General features: G+C 36.8%; 1 protein-coding gene across 1 annotated transcript in view; it reads left to right on the plus strand.

The window, feature by feature from the left end:
• Positions 1 to 14850, plus strand: part of TET2 (tet methylcytosine dioxygenase 2) — a 137114-nt gene extending 122264 nt beyond the window's left edge. Inside the window, exons 8-11 of the mRNA XM_025873657.2 lie at positions 426 to 515; positions 6039 to 6176; positions 8606 to 8960; positions 10857 to 14850. Coding sequence (XP_025729442.2) covers positions 426 to 515; positions 6039 to 6176; positions 8606 to 8960; positions 10857 to 12349 — 2076 coding nt within the window. The 3' untranslated portion in view covers positions 12350 to 14850. The remainder of the gene's footprint in view (positions 1 to 425; positions 516 to 6038; positions 6177 to 8605; positions 8961 to 10856) is intronic.
• Positions 14851 to 20914: the final 6064 nt, after the last annotated feature.

Raw genomic sequence — 20914 nt, forward strand, 5'->3', positions numbered from 1 at the left:
AAAAATATAAAGATTGAAAATAGATGAACCAAACAAATCCTTTCAATAGCTCATCTTCCATGGCAGCTGATTGGAGAAGGAGTGGAGAATGTGACCTCTTTAAGATCATATGGCTTCATTCTCCTTATCCTATTACTAGCATAGGCTTATATTTATAAAATGCCAAATATCTGCATGCAGAGTACAAAATTGATTAATAGAAAAATACCAAAGAGCTAGATATTTTGATAACACATACAAAAATAGATATATGGTTTATACTTTTTACTTAGAAATAGTCATGTTAAGGAACTTTAATTACTTAAGAAAGACACAATATATTGTCATTTGGATCTAAGATGTAGCAGGAAAAATTTAACTGATAGCATCTCTTACATATAGAAAGGATTTAGAATTTAATAAGTAGAGTTATTCATTTTATACAGGAAGAGAAACTGGAGTCTCATTTACAAAACCTGTCCACTCTTATGGCACCAACATACAAGAAACTTGCACCTGATGCATATAATAATCAGGTAAGTTTATTAAAAATAATTGACAATGATTGGAACAGTTTACTTATTATTGATGGCCTACATACTTCCAGAAATATTTTTGAAGCAATGATTTTCCTTTATTTTTCTAAATTTTCCTCTTCCCAATTAGTGAAGCCACACTGTTCTGTTTCTGGTACATAGGAATTATATCATCCAAAAGAGCATATTTTTGGTCTTTTAATCCGTAAAGATAATGAGCTTTTAAGTCTCACAAGCTGTTCTATCCACTAATCTTGTTCTCATATCTCTTCTGTAAGCACACTTTGATGGTTAACTAAAATTATGTGGCCCAAATTGTAGGTTCTAACCACCTATTAATAGTAACTGTTTTCACATATATGTCTATACATATTAACCTATGAGTGTACTGCTTTGTAAGTGTACATACATGTGTCCAGATAGATCAGATTTTGCTGGATTCTCTTCTTTTTGATTGGCCTTGGCTCCATGAACCAAGCAAAAACATCTTTTTCCTATTTTATAGGTGTGTTCTAGGCTGTACCTATTTGGAAGGCTAGGTGATTTGTTCAGAAATGTTCATGAAGGAGGAAAAAAAATTGTAAAGTCTCCCCTGTCATAACATCAACAACAGAAGCATTAAATGGATATAAGCTAGATACCATATTTAGTATATGTTATATATATTAAATATATATATATGTCATAAACTAGATACTGTATTTAGTCACTGTGGACATAAAGATGAGCAATGTAGGGTTTCTGTCTTTAAGGAATTCCTTCTTTAGAGGAGACAGATAGATAAAATAGCAGTTACAGCTGGAATAGAGGTATGCACATTTCTGAAGGAACAAAAAAGTTCTCCCTGAAAGTAGAGACAACTAAGGTCACAAATAGCCTTGGAGACCATATAAAAATCTTTGAACTTTATCCTGTATGTAAGAAGGCTACCATTGGGGCATTTTAAGTGTGTGTTGGGGCAGAGGAGGGTGATTTAATTTAAAAAGAACACTACATCAAAAATTAGTGAAGTACCGTATGATGAGTAACATAAAAAAATGAAAAAAAAATTTCACTCAACAAGCCAAATTAAATGAAATACAACTTAGGTTAGTGTAAGATTAAATTGGAGAAGTAAGCTAGTGTAGTCATTGGCCAAGAGATGTTAAAATCCTAAATTAAAGAAATGGCAGTAGTGATAGAATAAAGAAAATAAGTATGTGAAATATCTGAGGTAGAACATACAGAACTTAGTGACCAATGGATTTGAGGACAAGCAGAAGGTAAATTTCAGGATCCACCAAATTTCTGGCTTGGACAGATGGTTCTATTAACTAGTATTTGGAGTCAGTGAGGAAAAGTAAGTTTGGGGGCAAAATGGGAAAATGATACATACCTATAGTCAACACTAATGTATTAGACACTTGAAACTTTGTTTAATGGTAGATCTCATGTTATGCATTCTTCCATAATATATTTGTATAATGGAATATTACTCAGCCATCAAAAAGAAGGAAATTTTGCCATTTGTAGAGATGTGAATGGAGCTAGAGTGTATTATGCTAAACAAAATAAGTCAGAGAAAGACAAATACCATCTGATTTCACTCATGTGTGGAATTAAAAAAAAATGAAATGAATGAACATATGGAGAGGAAAAAAATCAAATCATAAGAGACTCAACTATAGAGAACAAACTGAGGGTTGATGGAAGGAGGTGGGTGGGGGGTGGACTAAATGGGTGATGGGTATTAAGGAGGGCACTTGTTGTGTTGAGCACTGGATGTTATATGTAAGTGATGAATCACTAAATTCTATACCTGAAACCAATTTTACCATCTATGTCAACTAGAATTTAAATAAAAAAATGAAAAGGAAAAAAATAAAAAATGTAAATACATAAATACTCATACATTAAAAAAATACGTAAAAAATAGATGTAATGTCTATCTAAATTAAATCAGTCAATGGCTGTGAATGGATAAAGTGTTTTGTATATTGCATGGTAGCTACTAGTGGTAATGTTCATCTGTATGTCTTAATATGTCTTAATAGAGATCAAAAAAACAGCCACGTGATCTTTCCACACAGTACATGGGAAGACCTGTTAAGGGTATGGATGCTGTCAAAACCTACCGTTTGATTTTTGTCTCCTCCCCCAACTGAATATATTATCCTTATTTTTCATATCTAAATGCTCTTCCCTTGCTTTGTTCCTTGATTTTATAAAGTCTCATTGCTAAAGTTAAACTTCTCATCAGAGAAAAATGTAAGAAAAAAAGAGGAGAAACATCTTTAAAGTTCTGAAAGAGCAAAAAACTGTCAAACTAGAAATCTCTACCCAGTAAAAACAACTCTCAAAAGTAAAGGCAAAGTATTTTTTTTCAAACTTACAAAAGCTGAAATAATTTACCATGAGCAGACTAATAACACTTGAAAAATGTTAAAGGAAGCCCTCCAGCAGAAAGAAAATGATACCAGATAGAAATCTATATTGACGAAAAGGAATGGAAAACATCATAAACAGTAGATATGTGAATAAAAAACCTTTTTCCTTATTTTAAAAATTTCTTTAAAAGATAATTTGCTATTTAAAAAACAATGCATTTTGAAGTTTATAACATGTAGAAGTAGCATAGAGGCTGGGGAATTGAAAGTATACTGTTGTAAGGTTCTCATGTTATATATACAGTGGTGTCCTATTTCTTGAATGTAGACTGTGAGAAGTGACAGAATATACTGTAAACCTTAAGGCAAGCAGCCACTGGGGGTGGGGGTGTATAGCTAATCCATCAGTAAAGAGATAAAAAGAATGGAATCAGTCCAAAAAGGTTCTTGAAAGGAATATGGAACCAAATGAAAGATAAGACAAATATATAACAAATAGCAGAAAAGAATATATATATATAAATTCAACATACTTCTAAATGACCTATGAGCCAAAGAATAAATCACAAGAGAAATTAGAAAGTATTTCCAACTGAATGAAAATGAAGCCATGACATTGAAATTTGCGGGATGATGTCTATGCCTTGCTTAAATATTTATAGCGTTGAACACTTATTAGAAAATTATAAAGTCTCAAATTAATGATCCAGGCTTCTACTCTAAGAAACTTGGAAAAGGGGAGCAATTTGAGCCCTAAAAGGTGGAAGGAATGAAAAACTAAACAACAGAAATCAATGAAATGAAATACGGAAACGAGAATAAATCAGTGAAACCAAAAGCTGGTACTTTGAGTCAATTCAATCAGGAAAAAAGAAAAGACACAAATTGCCAATATCTAGAGACAAGACATTACTACAGATCCTACTGACATTAAAAGAAAAATAAAGACATATTATTGAAGCTATATGCCAATAAATTCAACAATTTACATGGAATGAGCAAAGTACTTAAAAGACAATAATTACCAGAGTGCCTGGGTGGCTCAGTTGGTTAAGCATCCAACTCTTGATTTCAGCTAAGGTCATGATCATAGGGTCATAAGATTGAGCCCCACATTGTGTTCTGCACTCAGTGCAGGGTCTGCTTAGGATTCTCTCTCTCTCTCTCTCTCTCTGCCCCTCCCTGTTAGCTTGTGCTCTAAATAAATAAATAAATAAATAATTTTTAAACACATACAAATTACCAAAGCTTACTGAAGAAAAAAATAAATACCACAAATCATTCTATATCTATTAAAGACATTGAAATTGTAGTTAAAAACTTTCCTAAAAACTCCAGGCTCAGATAATTTCCCTTCCAAACTTGACTCATTATTTAAGGAAGAAATAACAATTCAGTGGAAACTCTTCTAGAAAAATAGAAAAGGAGTAAACGTCCAACTCATTTTATGAAGCTGGAAATAACTTGATAGTAGAACTAGACAAAGGCTTTAAAGAAAAAAGATTACATAGTCCATTGTTCTTCATAAATATTGATGTGCAAATTCTTAACAAAATTTTAGTGATTAGACACAACAATGTGTAAAAGGGATAATACAGCCCAAATGGAGTTTATTTCAGGAATGCTTTAACATTCAAAAATCAATGGGATGCACCATAATAGCCAACGTAATGGGGAAAATATGATTATCTCAATAGATAGAGGAAAAAAGCATTTACCAATATTCAACACCCATAGAAGGGAACTTTCTCAGTCTGATAAGGGGAATAATTGAAAAACCAAAAGCTAACTTCAAACTTAATAGTGAAAGACTGACTGCTTTACCCCTAAGACTAGAAACAAGACAAGGACATCCATTTTTACCACTTCTATTAACATCTAACTGAGAATTTTAGACAGGGTAATAGGCAAGAAAAAAACAAGAAGCATACAGATTGAATAGGAAGAAATGAAAGTGTGCTTATATGTAGACAACATGCTTATCTATGTAGAAAGTCCCAAAGAATCTACCAAAAAACTCCTAGTACTAATAAATGGTTTAGCAAAGTTGCAAAATAAAAAAATGAATTGTATTTCTAGGTACTAGCAATAAACAATTAAAAATTGTAGTGAAAACCAATAGCAAATAGCATCAAAAATATGAAATTCTTATGCATAAAAATTTGACATTTGACAAAAATGTACAAGACCTGTGCACTGAAAACCCATTGCTGAAATTTAAGAAGACCCAAACTGGAAAGATAGATTTATTACGTTCCCCAAGTCAATCAGTGGATTCAGTACCTATCAAAAGCTTACCAAGTGTTTTGAAGGAATTGACAAGGTGATTGTAAAATACATAGAGAGAAATGCAAAGGATCTGAAATAGAGAATTTTCAAAAATACCAGAATTTGAAGATTTCTACTCCCTGATTTCAAGATTACTAAGGGTCCATATTTACTAGTAATCAAGACCGTGTATTATCATATATACACACACCTCCCAACACACTGTTATATACCAAAAGATCAGAATAGAAAGTTCAGAAATAGATCCAGCATGTACAGTCAACTGATTTTTGATAAAGGCAATTTAGTGGCAAAGGATAATCTTTTTATCCAGTAGTGTTTGAACAGTTGGATAGCCATATGGAAAAAAATTAACCTTGACTCTTAATCTTCATCATATATAAAAATATACTCAAAATAGGTCCACTTATATAAAATTCTAGAAAATCCAAAGTAATCTGTAGTGACAGCAGATCAGTAGTTACCTGGGAACAAAGGAAGCGTGAATTAAAAAGGGAAGGAGGAAACTTTGGAAGTGATGGCTATGTACATTATTTTTATTGTTGCAATGGTTTTACGTATATGCATGTCAAAATTCATCAAGTGGGTACACTTTAAATATATGCTGTTTAATGTATATCAATTATACCTCAACACTGTAAAATAAATACTTTACCATATCAAAATGTTTGGCCTATTTTGTATCATTCTATTGTATTTCTGGATATAAAATATGCAACATTTTTTTTAAAGTTCTAAATAGCCAAAATACTAAGGAGTCTTTTTGACCTGTTCAGTACACAGGTCTTACACTATTTTCTCAAATGTAGCTTAAGAATTTCAAATGCCTAAGTATGTCCCCATTCACACACACACTTTTATTTTTCAGATTGAATATGAACACAGAGCACCAGAGTGCCGACTGGGTCTAAAGGAAGGCCGACCATTCTCAGGGGTCACTGCATGTTTGGACTTCTGCGCTCATGCCCATAGGGACTTACACAACATGCAGAATGGCAGCACATTGGTAAGTGGGGCACAGGATGGATTAGCAGCACATCCTGTGAAAGAGTGAAAGGCTGCAAGTTAGTAGCATGTGATTAGAGTAATATGTTCTCTACAGGTGTCATTGCACAAGTGTTTTCATGAATGAATTGCTGTTGCAAAGGTGACCTTGTTTGGCATATCTCGTACTCTCATAATGGGTTGGCACATTACTAGAAATCTGTTGACAAGCACAGGAAAAGCATGGTTGATGCAAAGCTAAACCAGTGACTAGGCATTGCCAGCTACTATTAGCTGCCAAAGGTTCTTTCAAAATTCAGTGTCAGGTATCTGGTAGGTTATAATCAGTAAAGTAAAAAGCCGTATACAAGTCAAGGCACCAGTCCACCTTGCAGAGAGAAGTGCAAATGAAAAATACCCTTCTGTGGCAAAGTAACTACTGTAGAAAATTCAAAGTACAGAAGAGCCCATTTTAACTACATAGCATAGTGGGTGAAGTAGATTGGGCCGTATAATTGGAGGTCTTGATAAGTGGAGAAAATGAATATGGTCTTAGGGTGGAGCAGTGTCCAACACTGAGAGTCCATGGTGTGGCCTTGCGTGGAGAGAGAGAAACCAGGGTGGAGATAGAGAATGAAAAAGTTTAGGTGAAGAAACTATAATCTACCTAATGAGTCATCAACATGGATATATGTGTAGTTGAGGAAGATGACCAATGAGACTTCAGATGAAAAATAGAATACAGAGACCAAAGTCATAGTCTCGGGTAGACAAGAACCCCAGGGAGATGGTAAACAATAGTGGAAGTAATTTACGGAACCTAGGTATGAAGTTTTTGAGAAGCAGAAAGGGTATTGGTTTAATGGTCTAGAGCAGGGGTCAGAAAGTTTTGTTCTTTTTAATTAAAGGAAAGTTAGTAGATTTTTAGGCTTCGCAGGCCACATAGGATCTCCACCACATTATTTTTTTATTATTATTAAAAATGCAAAAAACACTCTTAGTTCACTGGCCATGCAAAAACTGGCTGTGAGGCAGATTAGCGTGCGGACTTCTGATCCAGGAGGACCAACAAGGCAGCTTATCATCCACAATATCTAAAATTGTCACTAATTATGTGTTGAACACTTGCTCACTATTAGAAGGCTAGGCTAGATTCTAGGAAGAAGAAATAAATAATAATCAGAGCCATAGTAGGTTCTAAAGATAGCCATGTTTCACGCTAGCAAGGTGATGGAGAGAAGGCAAAGATGAGAAAGGTTCTGCGTAAAGGGGACTTTGCCTCTAATAGGTCACGGTTTCCACAAGGTGCAAGGGAAAGCAGCACTAGGTAAGAAGAGAGTAGGGACACACACGTGAGAAAAAGTGGCAAGTGCTTAGAGATGTGGATTTGGAAGACTTATTTATGTATTGGAAGTGAAAAACTCGTTTTAGTCCCATCTCGTGTTAAACTTGTCTTTCAAGGTAAGTCTGTTATCACATTCCTTTCAAGAGTATCTTCCAGTAATTTTATATTTCCTGTACTTTAAATAATCATGATCATGTTGTTTTCTGCATCACTCAAAAACACTAAATACTAAAAGCTAGTATTTTAAAGTCAACAAATAATCTCCCATCAACACCAATATAACTGTGGCTAACAAAAGAGAAAAAGGGACCATCAAGTTAGCAAAGCAAGAGAGGTAGACTTTACCCATTTTTGGAAGAGCCCCTTGTATGGTGCAATAGCTTAGAAGAGAAAAGAGAGAGGAACAACAGTAAGTTAGTCTTGACAAGTACAGAAAAGGAGAGAAGAGGAAGGTAGATGCAGAGTTGAGTTACACATCCCCTAGAGCAACTGTATCTTCAGTTTTACATTACTTAGATTTCACTTTGGTAGCTTGTGGAAATGTCTTAAGAGCAACGAAAGGGGAGTTAGGAGTCCGGTGTGAGGAAGGATGTGAAATTTCTTTGTGTACAAAAGTATGAGATTAGGTGACTGTGATAACTAGCAAAACAGGAAGTCATTTGGTGGAAGAACCTTTTAGCCCCTTCTTGAAGAGGTGTCACATCTCTCACATCTATGTTTCAAGTGTGAAAGGTGGGAGATTGCTCCATTTTGGTGGGAGTGTTGCTTCTTCCCTTAGAATCAAAAATATATTTGAAGAACAAAGTCACCACTGGTAACATTTCCTGATAAGACTCAAAAAAAGAAAAGGGGAAAAAAAAAGTCAACATGGACTTGTCTATCTCCCTGTACCATTTTAATGCAACCTCCCTTAAGAACAGAAAGACGTGGTTCATGGTAATATGCCTGTTACCGATCTGGTCCAGGAGACCACCACCACAAATCTAAATACTGACAGGGAGAAAGTTACACACACACAGACACACACACACACACACGTGCGCACACGCGCACACACGTGTCTTTTGGACTGAAACTGAGGCGGTACTGTCTTATTTTCCTACCAGGTATGCACCCTCACTAGAGAAGACAATCGAGAAATTGGAGGAAAACCTGAGGATGAGCAGCTCCATGTTCTGCCTCTCTACAAAGTCTCTGACGTGGATGAGTTTGGGAGTGTGGAAGCTCAAGAGAAGAAGAAACAAAATGGTGCCATTCAGGTGCTGAGTTCTTTTCGGCGAAAAGTCCGGATGTTAGCAGAGCCAGTCAAGACATGCCGACAAAGGAAACTAGAAGCCAAGAAAGCTGCAGCTGAAAAGCTTTCCTCCCTGGAAAACAGCGCAAATAAGAATGAAAAGGAAAAGTCAGCCTCATCTCGTACAAAACAGACTGAAAATGCAAGCCAGACTAAACAGTTGGCAGGTAAATTTAATGTAAAGCAAGATGCATCTGTGTTATCTGAAACTTATGTTCAAAATGAGGGTCTTAAGTTTTGAACCAGAATCTTCTCTGAAGTCCCAAGGGCCAAGCTTTGCTCTTGGAGATGGTAATGAGATATTGCACCCTCAACCCCAGCTTAATGGAGAAGTATGGATTCTATTCTGTAATAAATGGCAGTTTTATGAGGGGATATGGTGAAATTAGTGTTAATCTAGCAGTGACAGGAGGCCAAATTAGAGGCAGAGGAGCTATGAGTTTGGAGACAGATGCAATAAACCAAGAGAAAAAGCTTGAGTTTGGGTGGTAGCAATGAAGACGTAGCAAAAATGATAGAAGTGAATGCACCCAAAATGATTCGCAATACATGGCTGACAAAGCATTGGAACAAAGATGAAGAAAAATTTAAGATTGACTTGAACATTTTAAGCTTAGGTAACTAAAACAGTACTATCTGTTGAAATAAGAAATTTGAAAATAGGATTTATGGAGCAGGGGCAGGAGAAGAAGATTCTTTCCTTAGCCACTTTAAGTCTGAGTTGAGGAGGGGTATCCTCATAACATGTAGTTATCGTCTAAAGCTTTTACCCATCCAAACAGATCACATCTGTGGTAGTAGCAACAGAGCATTATTTATCAATACTAAGTTGATACTTTCCTTTCAAAATCCCTTGTTTGTGTCTTCAGTTAATTGCTATAAAAAGCCATACAATGCAATGTCCATATCCACATCTTACAAATGGTATTGGCCTGGCCATTAACAAAAGTAAAAGGTTTATCTTTTAAGTTTAGTCTACTGGTTTGCTTAGAACCAACCATCTTTGCTTCACCAAGTCAAATTCCCCTACCAATTCATCTCAAAACCTAGAGAAACTAAGTAATTTAGAATAATATGCTAACGATGCTTAACAAAAATTTGTTGATTGGTTGACTTACACTAAGAGAAGTAAATCCTATTCACTCCTTAATCTCTCCTTTAGGTTAGCTGCAAAGTATAATCGGATAGAACTTTGCCTCCAGTCTTTTCTAACTGGTTTCTCTAATAATCATTTCAATGCTCAGGACTGCCATTACAGCTCCATTTATTTGTTCTTTTCTCATACATAGATTTTTATGAGGTCATGCAATAAAAGTATGACTTAAAGTTTTCACTTACAAAGCTGAAAATTACTTTAAAGTTTTATTGACCACTGTGTAGATGGGGTTTACCAGTTATGTAAGATATGCTTTGGGTGTTAAGTGAAGGTCATTCTTTTCTTCATAGCATTGCTGAATCTTCTGTAACAAATTTTATGCTACTCCCAATTATTTAACAAATTTTATTGCATGCCAGGCAGTGGAGAAATAAAGTAAAATAAGACCTGGTCCCTTCCTTCAAGGAACGGCTTTGCATCAGTGGGAGAAGAGGACTAAAAAATGCATAATTACCGTACATTATGAAGCATTGCTCTATCTGTGGGTATTCTGCATGCACTAGAAGATGAGGTCAGAGAAGGCTTCCTTGAAGAAGGGAGGACCGTGCCAAGGAAGGGCAGGGAGGTGGGGTGGAGGGAGAAGGGCACTTCAGGTAGAATGTGGCATGGTCAGATGCACAGAAGCTCCAGAAAACATGATGCTCTCGGTGAAACAGCTCTTGGATGTTTGTGACATTTTTCTTCACTTACCACATCGTACTGTTGTAGAGATCTGCTGTTTTATCTAATGCTTTAGACAAAAAAATTACACCAGACAGTGATCAGAACCCTGACTTTGCTCTTGTCCTTGTTTGATGGGTATTGCATCATCTTACCGGGGGTTCTCACATACATTTAAGCATCTTCGCTAGCTTCTGTAAAATAATAATCGGACACATTTGTGTGCTTTCTCTTACCCTGTCCACAGAACTTCTGCGACTTTCAGGACCAGTCATGCAGCAGTCCCAGCAGCTCCCACCCCCACCCCCGCCACTGCAGAAGCAACCTCCACAGCCACAGAAGCAGCCACCCCAACAGCCACCCCAACAGCAGCAGCAGCCCCAGCATCACCCCGTGACGAATAACCCTCAGTCAGAGTCTGGCAACTCCTACTCTTCCTCTGGATCAGCCAATCTTTACATGAGGCGGCCCAATCCAGTTATCCAAGCTTATCCGGGCTCTTCACACACTTCAGATATTTATGGAGGCGCCAGCCCTATGAACCTCTATTCCACCTCATCCCAAGCTACAGGTTCATATTTGAATTCTTCTAATCCCATGAATCCCTACACAGGGCTTCTGAACCAGAATAATCAATATCCATCATATCAATGCAATGGAAATGTATCGGTGGACAACTGCTCCCCGTATCTGGGTTCCTATTCTCCCCAGCCTCAGCCCATGGATCTATACAGGTATCCAAACCAAGACCCTCTCTCTAAGCTAAATTTACCACCCATCCATACACTTTACCAGCCAAGGTTCGGAAATAGCCAGAGTTTTTCCTCTAAGTACTTAGGTTATGGAAACCAAACTATGCAGGGAGATGCCTTCAGCAGTTGTACTCTTAAAACAAATGTACACCATGTAGGGACATTTCCTCCTTATTCCACTCATGAGATGGATGGCCACTTCATGGGAGCCGCCTCTAGATTACCACCCAGTTTGAGCAATCCAAACATAGACTATAAGAATGGTGAACATCCCCCATCTTCTCATATAATCCATAACTACGGTGCAGCTCCAGGCATGTTCAACAGTTCTCTTCATGCCCTGCATCTCCAAAACAAGGAAAATGACATGCTTTCCCACACAGCTAATGGGTTCTCTAAGATGCTTCCAGGTCTTAGCCATGATAGAACTGCTTCTGTCCAAGAAGGCTTATACAAATTACAGGATGCCGGTAACCAGGAAAAGCAGCCTTCTGCCCCCGAGGACAATGATGAAGTCTGGTCAGACAGTGAGCAGAGCTTTCTAGATCCTGACATTGGGGGAGTGGCTGTGGCTCCAACTCATGGGTCAATTCTCATTGAGTGTGCCAAGCGCGAGCTTCATGCCACAACCCCTTTAAAGAATCCCAATAGGAATCACCCCACCAGGATCTCGCTGGTCTTTTACCAGCATAAGAGCATGAATGAGCCAAAACATGGCTTGGCGCTCTGGGAAGCCAAAATGGCTGAAAAAGCCCGAGAGAAAGAGGAAGAGTGTGAGAAGTATGGGCCAGACTATGTGCCTCAGAAAACCCACGGCAAAAAAGTGAAACGGGAGCCCACTGAGCCGCATGAACCTTCCGAGCCCACTTACCTGCGCTTTATCAAGTCCCTTGCTGAAAGGACCATGTCCGTGACCACAGACTCCACAGTAACTACATCTCCATATGCCTTCACTCGGGTCACAGGGCCTTACAACAGATACATATGATGTCGCTCCTTGTGGTGGGTACCTCATTTGAAAAGACCACAACCAACCTGTCCGTAGTATAGTTCTCATGACGGGGGCAGTGGGGAAAGGATACAGGATTCCTGGCAAATGTGGTGGGAAGAACCTCAGCTCACCAGCAAAAAAAGAGGTCATCCTACCATAGCACTTAATTTCCACTGACTCCTAAGTGGTCACAGATGGCATTTAGGCAAAAGACCAAAGCATTCTATGCAAAAAAGAAGGTGGGGAAGAAAGTGTTCCACAATTTGCATTTTTAAACACTGGTTCTATTATTGGACGAGATGGTATGTAAATGTGATTTTTTTCCCCCTTTACAACTCTACACATGTGACCACTTTTAATAATACCAAGTTTGCATAGTCATGGAACAGAAGTCAAACAAGTACTGTAGTATTACAGGGGCAGGAATTTTAAAATACCATCTGGTGCTGAATATACAATGTACTGAAATACTGGAATTAATGGCTTTTTAACATGCAGTTTTTACTGTAATCTTAATATTAACTTTTATTTATCAAAATAGCTACAGGAAGCATAAATGAATAGACAGCAAAACACTGAATTTGTTTGGATGTTCTAAGAAATGGTGCTAAGAAAATGGTGTCTTTAACAATTGAAAATTTAATGCCTTTATATCATCAAGATGCTATCTGTGTACTCCAATGCCCTTGAATAATAGGGGTACCTTTTCAGTCAAGTTTTTAGCATAATTACCTATTCTTACACGAGGTTTTTGTTCTTTTTTTTTTTAAATGTGGACATTTAAAGGCCTCTGGATTTTGCTCATCCAGTGAAGTCCTTGTAGGACAATAAACGTATATATGTACATATATGTATACACATATGTATATGTGCACACACGTATATGTATAAATATTTTAAATGGTGTTTTAGAAGCACTTTGTCTACCTAAGCTTTGACAACTTGAACAATGCTAAGGTACTGAGACGTTTAAAAAAAAAAGTTTACTTTCATTTTAGAATGCAAAGTTGATTTTTTTTTAAGGAAACAAGGAAAGCTTTTAAAATATTTTTGCTTTTAGCCATGCATCTGCTGATGAGCAATGTGTCCATTTTTAATATAGCCAGTTAAATCCGCCACGGGGCTTACTGGATTCAAGGGAATACATTAGTCCACAACACATTTTTCTGGTGCTCATCTCACATGCTATACTGTAAGACAGTTTTATACAACATTGTATGACAAGTTCATTACTCAAATATGTAGTTTTAGGAATTTTCTCTTAACTGCAGGTAATAACGACATGCTACAGACATAACAAAGCTAGTTCACTTAAGCTGATGCTATTTTATGGATCTGTATGCTCTTCAGCAAACCGAATGGCAGTCTGCTTTTGTGTTGATAATTGTACATTGTGATGTTGTCATTTCTTAGCTTAAGTGTCCTCTTTTCCAGGAAGATTGAGCAGACTGATGCCTGCATAAGATGAATAAACAGGGTTAGTTCCATGTGAATCTGTTAATTAAAAAGAAAAAAAACAGGCAGCTGGTTTGCTGTGGTGGTTTTAAATCATTAATTTGTATAAAGAAGTGAAAGAGATGTATAGTAAGTAAATTAAATTGTAAACAAAACTTTTTTAACGCAATGCTTTAGTATTTTAGTACTGTAAAAAAATTAAATATATACATATATATGTGTATATATATATATATATATGGATTTGAAGCAGAATTCACATCATGATGGTGCTACTCAGCCTGCTACAAATATATCATAATGTGAGCTAAGAATTCATTAAAGGTTTGAGTGATGTTCCTACTTGTCATATACCTCAACACTAGTTTGGCAATAGGATATTGAACTGAGAGTGAAAGCTTAGAGCATCATGTACCATCATTTTTTTCCAAGTCTTTTTGTTATTATTATTAAAAAAAAAAGCATACCTTTTTTTCAATACTTGATTTCTTCGCAAGTATAACTTGAACTTCAACCTTTTCGTTCTAAAAATTCAGGGATATTTCAGCTCATGTTCTCCTTATGCCAACATGTCACCTGTGTTTATGTAAAATTGTTGTAGGTTAATAAATATATTCCTTTTTCAGGGATTTAACCCTTTTATTTTGAATCCCTCCTATTTTACTTGTATATGTCCTGATGTAACTAAAACTAATTTTGTAAAATCTGTTGGCTCTTTTTATTGTAAAGAAAAGCATTTTAAAAGTTTGGGGAAATCTTTTGACTGTTTCAAGCAGGAAAAAAGAATTACATGAAAATAGAATGCACTGAGTTGATAAAGGGAAGATTGTAAGGCAGGAGTTTGGCAAGTGGCCGTTGGCTAGAGTCTCTCGACACTCTTAAGAGTTTTTGACCCCGTAGCCAATACAGTCAAGGGCCACGAGGACTTCCCTCCATAGGCAGAACACGTAAGGGTGTGGCGTGCAATCCACTGGACAATTACATTTTGGTCTAAGTACATTTGTGCTTTCTAACATTTCAAATAAATAAATTCCTAAACGAGGCCTTGGAGTTTGGTCAAGTCCTTATAACATGGCTTTTGTCTTTTTAAAAAATCGCCCCACAGTTTTTGGCTGTGACCAATTTACAAATATTTCAAAAACATTTGCTTTGCATATGTCAAACCACATGATTTCAATATTTTGCATATACCATGTGTCTAACCCCAAATATCTGGCTAGTCTGTGCACATCTGTTGGTTTTGAGTCAGCCATCCCTATTTGAATATCTGGTTTCTGTATCGTCCACTGTCATTTGTCAAACTGCTGGCCCAACAAGAGCAAGAAGTGTAGTTTGGGGTTTGGAGAGCGGGAGGGAGGGGGGGAGGGAGGGAGGAAGAGAGGAAATCCAGTGGCATATTGTAAATATCAGATCTATAATTGTAAATATCACACCTGCCTCAGTTAGAATGAATGGAAGCAGATCTCCAATTTGCTTATATAGGAATATCAGGTTAACTATATAGCCATACTTGAAAATGCTTCTGAGTGGTGTCAACTTTACTTGAATGAATTTTTCATCTTGATTGACGCACAGTGCTGTACAGTTCACTTCTAAAGCTAGTGGGTAACTTGTATAGGAAACTTTTGCAGTTTGACACTAAGATAATGAACTCTGTGTGCATTTTTCTATGCTTTTTTTAAAACTTAGTTTCATTTCATTTTCATGTTCAGTTTGTCTATAAAACCTGAGGATGGTTATAAATACTTGTAAGTATTGTAATGTTATGAATGCAGGTTATTTGAAAGCGTTTATTATTATATCATTCCTGATAACGCTATGTGAGTGTTTTTAATAAAATTTATATTTATTTAATGCACTCTAAGTATGGTCTTGTTGAAGTTTCTGTTTACTGCCTGAACTGCTGCTACTTCAATGAGACAAAAGGGAATGGAAAGAAATTGCTTTTTAAAGGTACTTTTTAGATGGTTATTTAACTGTACCTAAAATAATATCTGGATAACTAAAGCCAAATTTTTTCTCTAGTGAAATAGCCTAGATACTCAACTTCTTTTTTTCCCCCAGCTTACTTTAGCCTGTTCGCTGTGTGTGTGTAGCCAGTATTAGGGATGGCGCGACAGACAGCACTTCTGCTGACCCTCCATCCTCTAGCTGAACTTCAGGAACCTCCCACTTTTCAAATTTGCTAGTCATTGCCCAGCGCAAGGGGAATTTGAGATTCTGTGAGCTCCAAAGCTTCTCCCCGCTAGGGCGCCATACTGACCCTGACCCGGGCTGCCAGGGGCTGGTGATGCTGTAAATGAAGGTGGAGGCAGACTTGCTGCTTAGGAGCCTGCAGGTGAACTGGAATGCAAGAGAAGCTCTACCTGCCCCTTGCCTCCTCGGGAAATACTGCCAAGAATGAACCTTTACAGGCAGGCAGGCGGGCACACAGCTGCCCTGTCCCACTGGGGCACTGCTTCCTTGCCTCAGGTCTCTTCAGTTGGCTTGTCATAACCCCTCCCCCTGTTTGGGGTAATTCTAGCTTAGCTTTGACCCCTTCCTGACTCTTTGCCTCTCTACTCCATCAGCTGTGTGACAACCAGACTGTGAGAAAAGGCCTTATTTATCAAGGACCTTCTCGAGCTGCTGAGAATTTTAAATTGGTTTTGTTGGGTTAGAGGGCATCTGGAGTTGAGGATATTGGGATTGGGGAAGGGGGGGGAAGGCCGGGGGAGCATCTTTTCTTTCCACAGTCAATGTGAAGGGAGAGTGCTTGCTGGGTGAAGACACTTGCTCACCAAGCAGTCACTGGGCTCACCACTGAGGCTCGGGGTGCTTTCTCTCAGCCTTCCTCCCTCCGCTGGGAGCACACTCTCTAGTTGTTAGAGTTCACAAAAGACGCTTAGAAGAGAATGAACTGCAATTAGAGATTGTTTCAGTGTTAGCAGCACTCTTCAGTTTCAAAGAACAAAGATACTCTTGTTTCCCTATATTGGTGGCCACCTGCCTACATTTCCCTCTCTCTTACCCAGCAATTTCTCACAAATTTCTGTGTTTGTCTAGTCCAACACACTCCTGAAAGGAGCAGCTATTTTTCCCACATAGACACTCAAAAAATATGCTTTCTTCGGGGCTTCCTTTTATAATGTTTCAAAAGGAATTTCTCTACCCAATTAGACATTTTACTCTCTAATCAATTCTTAATTCAAACTGAAATGGGATTTCTACTTAGGTGTTGAGTAAAATAGTTACATAAAGGCACTCTACTTCTTCCTTACCCCCATAAGAATGAATTCAGAGGATTTAAATCACTAAGAATTTGTGGGCCTATCCCCTGAGCACTTGCTTTTATTCCTTACACAAAACAGTCACATTAATAGAAATCTGGGTGGTGTTGCTTGAAACTTAAGATGTCTGTGGTGCCCTAACCCTTCCCTCATGGGTAGCTCCTGATTTGGCTCTAAGGAATACAATGAAGTACAAGTAACAGCATAGTAGAAAGCACCTGGTTTGGGATTCAACCTTGCATTTTCACTAGCTGTGTGCCATCAAGCCTCATCTGTAAAAATGAGTAAAATAATGCATCCCTCAGAAATGTGGTGAGGGTTAAGGAGAATATAAAGCTTTAAGCACACACTAGAATAAACAGCTATTCTCACAAAATTTTTCATCTCCCTCCCGCTCCTTTGCTTACTGCTGGAAGATTCAGTCCACTGAGCATACCGCAATGCTCACCTAGCTGACTCCTGCAGCCTCTCTCCTTTCTCCCTAAAGGCAGGAGCCCAAATTACCTCACCTGACAAAATGGGTTTACATACCAGTGTAAAAGCTCTTGAAGAAGCACTACTAGAACCTCAAAGCTACAGAGAGAGAGACAAAATGAGGAAATAATCCCCTGTCTGGTAATCTCATAAAGCTTCAAACTGATTTTCATACAAGTTAATGATCCTCTAGTTACTGTGTGAAAACTCATAGTTGAAATGATGGGACAGTTTCTAACATACCAAATACACAAAGACTAAAATAAAAAGTCCAAACAATTTAAGAGTTAAAAGAGGGACGCCTGGGTGGCTCAGTGGGTTAAGCATCTGCCTTCAGCTCGGGTGATGATCCCAAGGGTCCTGGGATCAAGCCCCAAGTTGGGCTCCCTGCTCAGTGGGGGGTCTGCTTCTGCATCTGCCCCTCCCCCTGCTCATGCTCCCTCTTCCTCTCTCTCTCTCAAATAAATAAAATCTTTAAAAGAAAAAAAAAGTCAAGAAAAAAATTCAACCAGAGAAAAAATAAATTAAGGAAACTATAATATTTTAATTTCTATTCTTTATATTACATGGAATACATTCCATGTAATATAATGTTTATAATATCCATGTTTCAAATATGCATATTACAAAATATTTTTAAAGCAGAGTATGTTAAAATGGAAGGGAGACACTGGCTATGTTTTAAATATTGTATATCATTAACTTTAAAAGAACTTCACTTTTATATTCCCTAGGCCATGACATACAATAAAGAACTACAGCTCTGGGTTCAAGTTCTAGCTCTGCTTGTTACTAGTTGTGGGACCTTAGGCTAGGTGCCAATACTTTCTCTCTTTTCCACAATTTCTCCATCTGGAGAATGAAAATAATACTTCCTACCTCACAAGGCTGTTATGAGGAATAAATGAGTTTATTTAAAGCACATCAAAAGAATTTTTTTTAAAAGCCAGCTATTATAATTATGTTAATTAGTTCAGCTGAAGTTGTCTGTTTTTTACCACAGAAGCTTTATTTTACATATTTCCAAGTCATTAGTGAGAAAGAGGAAAAACATATTCACTGTACAAAATCATGGATAAGCAGATTTGAATGAGACCTTAGAGATCACCTTTCTCACACTCTGATTTTATGTAATCATTCATTTATTAATTCATTCACCAACATTTTTTAAGTTCCCACTCTGAAAAATGGTGCCAGGCACATTTCTGGGAGTTAGGCATCCAGCAATAAGCAAACCAGTAAGTCCCTATCTTCTTGGGGATTATCTTCTACTTGGGAGAGAGAGACACAGAATAAAGTAAATATGGAGATAAAAGCCATGAGGAGAAAGAAAAGGGATGGAGAAAGGGAGTGTTGGTTCTCACCAGAGGAGGAACATGAACTGATTTGTGTCTTAATGGATAATGGATAACTGTGATAATGATGAATTTTTGTTGAGGTGTAATTTACAGTATTATATTAGTTTCAGGTGTACAACATAGCAATTTGACAATTATATACATTAAGAAATGGTCACCATAAGTGTAGTTACCATCTGTCACCTTATAAAGTAATTACAATATTACTGACTATATTCCCTAATACTGTACATTCCCATGATTTATTTTATAACTAGAAGTTTGCACTTCTTAATCTCCTTCACCTATTTTATCCATTCCTTCCTCCTCTCCCTTTCAATTCTTTTCTTAATAGGTCATCTCAATATTTTAATCTAAAACGTTCTTCAAGACACATAACAACAAAACTCTAAAACCAAAGACAAAGAGAACATTTAAAGAGACAAGAGAAAAAAAATCTCTCATATAAAGAAACCCCCATAAGGCCATCAGTGGATTTCTTAGCAGAGACCTTACAGGCCAGAAGAGAATGAGATTATATATTGAAAGTGCTAAAAAGAAAAAAAAAAAGCTGCCAACTAAGAATACTTTACCCAGCAAAGCTTTCCTTCAGAATTGAAGGTAAAATAAAGGCCTTCCTAATCAACAAAAGTTGATGCAATTCATCATCACTAAACCAGCATTACAACAAATGCTAAAATGAGCTCAAGTTGAAACAAAATGATGCTAATTAGTTACATGAAAACACATGAAAATATACAACACATTGGTAAAGGTAAGCACACATAGATTCAGAATACCCTAATACTGTCACATATGGTAATGTGCTAACTACTTAACTCTAGAATAAAGGTTAAAACACAAAAGCATAAGAATAACTATAGCCTCAACAATTTGTTGAATACATGATTAAAAAATGGTAATTTTTTTATTTAAAAAAATAAATTTTATTTAAAAAGGGGGGTAAAAGGATAGTGCTTTTGTATGCAACTGAAGTTAGATTGTTATAGCATAAAATAGCCTTTATATGTAAAGTGCTTTATATAAACCTCATGGGAACTACAAAGCCAAAATTTACAATAAATAAACAAAGATAAAAACAAAAAAGAGAAAATCAAAGCATTCCACTATGGAAAATCATCAACTTACAAAGGCAGGCAGCAAGAAATGAAGAAAAGAAAAACGGAACTTCAAAACAGCCAGAAAAGAATAATATGGCATTAATAAGTCCTTACTTACCAATAATTACTCCAAGTATTAATGGATTAATTTTCACTAATGAAAAGGCATAATGGATTTAAAAAAAAAAAAAAAACTATTTGCTGCCTACAAGAGTCTCACACTCAGCTTAAAGGACACACATAGGTTCAAATGAAGGGATGAGAAAACACTCCCTGTAAGTGGAAACCAAAAAAAAAGAATAGGAGTAGGAAGCTATCCTGACATCACAAAAAAATAGACTCTCAGCCAATAATGGTAACAAGAGAAAAAGGTGGATATTATATAATAAGGGGATCAACTCATCAAGAAGTTAGAAAAATCATAAATAGATACGTACCCAACACTGAAGTATCTAAATGTATTAAGCATATACAAACAGATCTGAGGGGAGATATGGTACAATAATACAATAACAGTGGTGGATTTATATATTCCATTTTTAACAATGGAGAGATCATCCAGGTGGAAAAATCAAAAAGGAAATGTTAGACTTGAAACAAATGTTAGGCCAAATCAAACTAATAGGCATGTACATTGATCCAACACTAGCAGAATGTATATTCTTCTCAAGAGTACACAGAACTTCCCTAAGGATAGACCATCTGATACATCATAGAACAAGTTTTAACAAATTTAAGAAGATTGAAATCCAATCATAACAAGTATCTTTTCCAGCCACAATGGTATGAGACTAGAAATCAGTAATAAGAGGAAAGTTGGAAAATTCACAAATATATACAGATTCAACAACATGCTCCTGAACATCCAACAGATCAAACTAAAAAATAAAAAGGGAAATCAATAAA

Source organism: Callorhinus ursinus, unplaced genomic scaffold, assembly GCF_003265705.2.
Source record: "Callorhinus ursinus isolate GAN/ISIS: 27379988/994484 unplaced genomic scaffold, GSC_fseal_2.0 scaffold4, whole genome shotgun sequence".
NCBI classification, from domain to species: Eukaryota; Metazoa; Chordata; class Mammalia; order Carnivora; family Otariidae; genus Callorhinus; species Callorhinus ursinus.